The sequence below is a fragment of the Brassica oleracea genome, chromosome C6 (assembly GCF_000695525.1).
Source record: "Brassica oleracea var. oleracea cultivar TO1000 chromosome C6, BOL, whole genome shotgun sequence".
Taxonomy (NCBI): domain Eukaryota; kingdom Viridiplantae; phylum Streptophyta; class Magnoliopsida; order Brassicales; family Brassicaceae; genus Brassica; species Brassica oleracea.
The window spans coordinates 13,651,921-13,658,485 of NC_027753.1; the positions used below are offsets into that span (position 1 = coordinate 13,651,921).

Sequence of the window (6,565 nt, forward strand, 5' to 3'; positions counted from 1 at the left end):
ATGGAGTCATTACTTGTAGCATTATCTAATGTGACTGAGAACACCTTCTTATCAATTCCCCACTCTTTCAGTGTCTCAAGGAGTTGAACCGCAATACTCATACCGGTATGTGGTGGTGGTAGAGCACAAAACGTCAGGATCTTACTGTTCAACTTCCAATTCCGATCCATGTAATGTGCTGTCACACACATGTATCCTTCCCGTTTCACGGATATCCACAAGTCAGACGTGAAGGAGACTCGTCTAGGGAGACTTGCTAATTCCCTCTTGAGTGTGTCTCTCTCACTTTCATATGGTCTATACACATCTGCTCTCGCTATGTTTCGACAAATGGTTTGGATATCAACATTCAAATACTTCCAGGTGTCTCTCACTCTTTCATACTCCACGTACGAGTAAGGTAGATCATGCTGGACTATTGTCTTAGCTACCATCTGCCTAAACACAGTGTGATCATACTTGCGAGATACCACTTTCCCTTCGGTGTTGAGTTGTTGCTGCCTTCCTCGATTCCTTGGATACATTTTACATCTGAACCGGTGTCTTCTCAACCCACTGGTTCCATGCGAGTGAGATTACCATGCGTACTCATTCTTGCAATGATTGCATGCCGCTTTCAGCTTTCCATTGGCTTTTTCGACCACCTTGAAATCTTTCCAGACATCTGATCTTTGCCACTCTTCCCTTTCCTCTTCGCCAATTTCATCCTCATCAACCTCTTCTTCATCCAGTTCATCACCAAGCTCTGGTATGTCCTCTGCGACCTTCTCCTTCTCCTTTTGCGCCTGAGTAGGCGAAACCTTCTTCTTTTTCGACTTAGTAGGCGACTTTCTTCTCCCTCCACGAATCACCGAATTCATAGGAACAGACTTCCCCTTACTACACTCCTGCGATAGCTGATTGCAACATGGGTTTCCCCGTGGCTGTTCCGAAACTGGTCTGTCTGCGAGGCTTGTTTTTTTGGGTTGGTTGACTGATTTCAACATCAGAATCATCAGTAATCATCAGTATCATCGACAAGACTGATAAGCCTTTTTCTGCTTCCTTGCTGCTTCCCATCAGCACGAGTTACACCAGCTTCCTGACAAGCGATCTGATCAGCAACCTCATCTGCTGCAGCAAGAGTAGCTAAGACTTCCTGAGTGGCAAAGTCCACAGTATTTGGTGGGGAGTAATGTGGATCAAATGTCGACTGATCTTCGGACTCGCTCCTTGATCCCATGGTCTCTCTCTCTCTCTCAAGTTTTGTATTTTTTTTTCACGCCGTTGTCTAGAGATAACCTTTTTAGGGTTTCCAAAATTTTGTCTATTTTTTAAAAATTTTGTTAATATATTTTTTCAAATTTGTTACTATTGTTTTTTTTCAAATTTCCAAATATTTATACAAGTACACAAACACAAATCTCTCGTTCAAATTTACTATATCAACTACGCAAAGCAAGCTAAACTAGATAGTGATCCGGGAGCGGGTTCGTGAGGTCGCTCCCATCAGGTCGCTCTGCTTCAGCGCGGGTACGCCACCTCGCTCCGAGACGTCGCTCCAAATGTCTGCTTTGTCTTTTGATATTGCGCGCGGGTTGCCGACCTCGCTCCGTCTTGGTCGCTCCGGCTATCGAAATTCGTCGACAAGAAACTGAGTTTGGAGCGGGTTTCTCACCCCGCTGCAGGACGTCGTTTTCAGGTGAAGAAAACAACGGAATCGACGAAGCTTCCAGATGCGGTTCTATGGGCCGTCCCACGGTTAATGAGGGCCGTACCGCTTTGAACCCGGAACCGAACAAACCCCGTCCCATAAGGCCCGCTTTTTTTGCCGGTCATGAATACCTAGGCCCAAACTCGCCCCGCCACAGGTTTGAACGGGCTAGGCCCGCGGGACAAGCCTTCTGTTGACATCCCTAGATATTAGGGTGTTGAATATATTGAGCCAATGTAGATAGTCTTAGAGATACGGAAAATAAAGGAATTAATGTAGCATTGAATAACCTGTAGGTCTGGCTTCATACTTATAGGGATTGCACCAAGCGGTGGAAGGAACCCCCTTAATCCTTCTCTACATGTGAATGTTTTCATGTAAGTTAACCTAATGGAAGTAGATACATGAGACTGGTTAAACATTCTGGTGCTCCTTGTCATGTCTATCCAATGTATTTGATTTGCTGTAGTTTCATGCCTCCTCCACCCATAGCATTGCTAGCTCTCTCTCTCTTTCTCTCTATTCTCCGTTTTGGAAAATTTCTGTTTTACTTTCCTCTCACCACGTTGTTGTGCATCTACAGACCGAGATGATAGTTGGGAAGAAAATATTAGTTGGATTTCATGGTACCTGACTGTTAATTGCTCATGAAATAAGCTTCTCAGATGTAACGGCAGATTGAAACTACCCAAATGAGGTCCTTTCTAATACTCAATTCAGTAAATGAACTGGAAAGTTAAAAATCTTTCTTACCCGTCATCAGGAGCTGCTGCAACGGCTTTATTGAAGTATATCAGGTGAGCAGTCTAGTGTTTGATATGTTGTTGTACATTCCCATATGAACAATCCATTAAACCTGATTCACCAATGGAATCAAAGGAAATTCCAAGACTAACATTCTTAGACACGCTACATCTAAGCTCCTTACCTGCAAAACGATTCTAAGATCCATAATTATCACAACTTTCTCAATAAACTTCAAGGCAGTTTTTGACTCACTGAACCATAAACCTTTACATCAAAGTCATCATTGATTTGTAGGCTTCTGAAGCTATCCTCCTCGGAAAGTGTTCGATCTTATTTTCCTCAATAAATCTTGAAAAGTTTTTATGTAAAGAAATATCTTACAGGTTCAGTGGAATTAATATTTTAAAAAAGTTTACCTTAAATAATTGGCTCCTTGGATCTTGTGGCATGCACGCACAAAGATAAGCACTTGACTATTATCTTTTCATGAATCTCTAGTATATTGTTTCTTACTCAGGCTTTCAAAGGTGAAGCGAATGAAATAACATTTAAGAAAATCTGCAAAATCAAGCAAAGCTTAAAGCTTCTCATAGAAAACCATAAAGAGTCAAAACACTCCCCACTCACATATAGAGATATGGAGACAACTTTCAGGCCATGTGAACATTGTGACCTTTCAGACCTTGTAACAGAGGCATGTGGATGTGTATTATATTTTAGATAGATGTATAAGAACAACATAAATTGACAGGAATTAGAAGAACATGTCTTACCTTCTCGTTGATCAAGAGTATCTCAAGACCAATGAGCATCATGATTCATGGCTTCTGCCGTGTATCACTTTCATAGCCAACTTACCTAAGGGCACGCGCAGCGGCTCGTCTCTCGTCAGGTCTCTCACGTTAAAATAATAGTTAGAAATAAGAGAGAGTGAAAATTAGAGGAGAGAAGCGAAGGATCAATTGGTCTTGGAGAGACGTGAGTTTCTTATAAGAAACCAAACAACACAGCAGTTAACTTTTAAGTAGATAATACCTTTAACCAGCTAAACTATGTTTTAAGAGAATTGAGAGAGTTTCTTACCGATGCTGATGCCCTAAGTAACTCTGGAACATGTGCGTGAAGAAGACGGTGGGAGGGGTTTCGACTATGGCTTAGAACATTTAGCAGCCATTTGTACAGAGGTTTTTCTAGTGTGCGAGTGATCAATTTGGCTGTGGTGTAAGTCGGGGTCATCTTATATAAAGAGAAGCAGGGGAATCTGAAGAGTGTATTGTCATTTAGTTGTTACTATATTAAAGAGGGAAGTTATGGATTTATGGATCTAGATAGTGTGTGGAAAGGTTATGCGCCATGGAAGAACGATTCCTAAATGGTGTGAAGAAAGGTTAATGAAAGGTTGACGGCGAAGGTGAAAGACGTTGGTGGAGTTGCCCGTTCTGCTCAAATGGTTCATAAAGGACATGGGCCTAATTAGGTCGTACGCTAATAAACATTATTTAAGTTTTTAGAATGATGTTTGTAGTCCACGAAAAAATGTTAGTAAAATTGATGATGACATGGTAGTTTTATTGGCTAGGAATATTTTATTCCTTTGAATTTAATAGCTTTATTTATTTGGTTAGTTGCGATTTGATTTTTAGATTTGTAACAGTGGAAAATATACGATTAGAATTGTAGTATAATAAAAGAAACATTAGTATATTTATATAGGTATCCATGCATTAGTTAATTTAAAAATTTATTTGTAAGATTGATATCTTAATAGGAAATGTGATCTCTTAAAAATAGGATGCTTTATGGAAAGATTGATATCGCATTAGTTAATGTGGTAGCTTAAAATTAGGAGCTGATATGGAAAATCATTTACCTTAGTTTTGATTCCGGTTTTATAGATTTATTTGATACGAAATTTAGAATTAGATTTTAAACCATAGGATTGTACTCGGTTTGATACAGTAGTATTATACAGAAAACCGGTATCAAAGTCAATCACTGAAACAAAAACATGAAGGATATTTCACAACTGATTTATTTGTAGTTATGAAAATAGTATTTAGATGAATCACATTTTATTTCTAGCTGGAAAAATGAGTATAATCCTAAGCTTATGTTATTTAGTTGAGACGAGTTGGTTTATTATTGATTTAACTAAATTGAATAAACATTGATTTATTAATTTTTAGTAGTAGATCCGAGTTCAAAATTAGTGATCACATACAGTCGAAATAGTTTTTATGAATAGAAAATGTCGAAATAGTTTTTATGAATAGAAAATGATGCCAGTTTATGTTATACATCATGGTTTATGCTAACAGAGGAAGGTGGAATTTAGTTTGACAGTCCAACTGAAACCCGGTTTGTTAAGGTTATGTCATTTTGTCGTTTTAATGATTCAATCAATTTAACATGGTTTAGAGATGTTATAAAATGACAAAAAACCCAGTGACAAACTAATGTTAATCGGCTTGCGGGTTGGTTTGCTGCGTGAAAGCCTTCACTAAATCATACAATAACTAAAAGCTGAATATTCTTAATGGAGAGGCCCTCCACATCGGCAGAAAAAATCGACCAATGAGGTTTGTTCGTTTGTCCACGTCAAACAAACTTGGACTGATCTTGGGCTTCTATTTTTTAATTGATTCGTTCAAAATAAAAGAAAGCCCAACCTCGTGTGTAGCCCAGTATCAGCCTCCTCTCAGCGCTTCGCTTGCCAACCCTAAAACGGTGCGGCGATTATTCTCTTCGACGACTCCTCTCCTCGCTGTTTCTCCTTTCTCCACGGATCGATCAATCGGCAACGTATTCATGAGTGTGCAATGAATCCTCTGGAGAACTCATTAATGTGTTCTTTCGCCTATCCCCTTTCCAATTTCTATATAACCTTCCTATTTTCTCCAGATTAGTTACAAACACAAATATCTCAAACCATGAATTCCAACAGCCAAACACCTGTTTCCGGCGATGTTCCCACGACGAAACCAAACGGAAAAGACGTTGTCTCCTCCGCCGAGCCGGTCAAACGAGTCGGTCAAGCCGGAGTCTCTCTCGCTACAGCTGCCTCCGGCGATTCGAAGTCCAAGAAGCAAAACAGCAAAGCCGTTGTTTCCTCCGCTGATCCGGCCAAATGTGCCGGCCAACCTGGAGATTATCACCCTACAGCTATCTCCGGCGATTCAAAGTCCAAGAAATCAAACGGCAAGGCCGTTGTCTCCTCCGCCGATCCAGTCAAACGAGCCCGTCAACACGGAGTCTCTCTCCCTATCGCTGTCTCTGGCGTTCCAAATTCCAAGAAACTAAACGGCAAAGCCGTCGTCTCCGCCTCTGACGAAGTACTGTTCTTCAAAGATGTCAAGTTCGGACCACAAGAAGGCAAGCTAAGGTTTCGTCTGATACATTTTTGGGAGGCTCGGAACGCACTCACGAAGGTCCTTTTTGGTCTTGAAATGCTTCTGATTGACGGACAGGTATAATCCGACATTTATGATTTTGTATTGGTATTGCTTGTTCGATCAAATACTACCATTCGTTGCTTTTGTTTTTTGTTATCATCAGGGTACTGTGATCCAAGGGTTCATCTCACCAAACAGAATCGAGACCTATTTGCCTCATATGTTCGCTGGTTCCCTCTACAGGCTTAATAACTTTTATGGATCTAAAAGCAAGAGTGTGTACCGAGTTGCTGAGCAAGACGTGACCAGTGCTTTCACATGGAATTCTGTGCTCTCCGTTCTCGAGAACAGTCCGGTTCCGTTTCCTGAAGAACGGTTCCGATTCTATGGTTACGAGGAGTTTGAAGCGGCATGTGATCTCAGGGGAGATCTTTATGGTAAGCTTTTCTCGGAATTGGCCGATTTATTACTTGATTGGTCTGGAGTACGGGGTCCCTTAGTCGTCTAGGTATAGGTTTGTTAGTATGATATACAGTAATAAGTATTGTTTTATCTTATTGCAGATTATGTCGGTCACGTGAAACTGGCGAATGAGCAGGCCTTGAGTGACAGTCTTGTGCTTGATGAAGTCGAGATAGCTTCTTCAAGAAGAATTTTGGTCCATGTCCAGACAGATGAGTGAGTTCTCTATAGTGTTTATGCTATATATGCGTATACGTGTTTTGCTTACCAC

The 6,565-nt window shown here is 40.6% G+C and overlaps 1 protein-coding gene across 1 annotated transcript in view; it reads right to left on the reverse strand.

The window, feature by feature from the left end:
* Nucleotides 1-524, reverse strand: part of LOC106297533 (zinc finger BED domain-containing protein DAYSLEEPER-like) — a 1,929-nt gene extending 1,405 nt beyond the window's left edge. The window contains exon 1 of the mRNA XM_013733754.1: nucleotides 14-524. Within this exon, the coding sequence (XP_013589208.1) occupies nucleotides 14-524 (511 nt within the window). The remainder of the gene's footprint in view (nucleotides 1-13) is intronic.
* Between the last annotated feature and the right edge of the window lie 6,041 nt (nucleotides 525-6,565).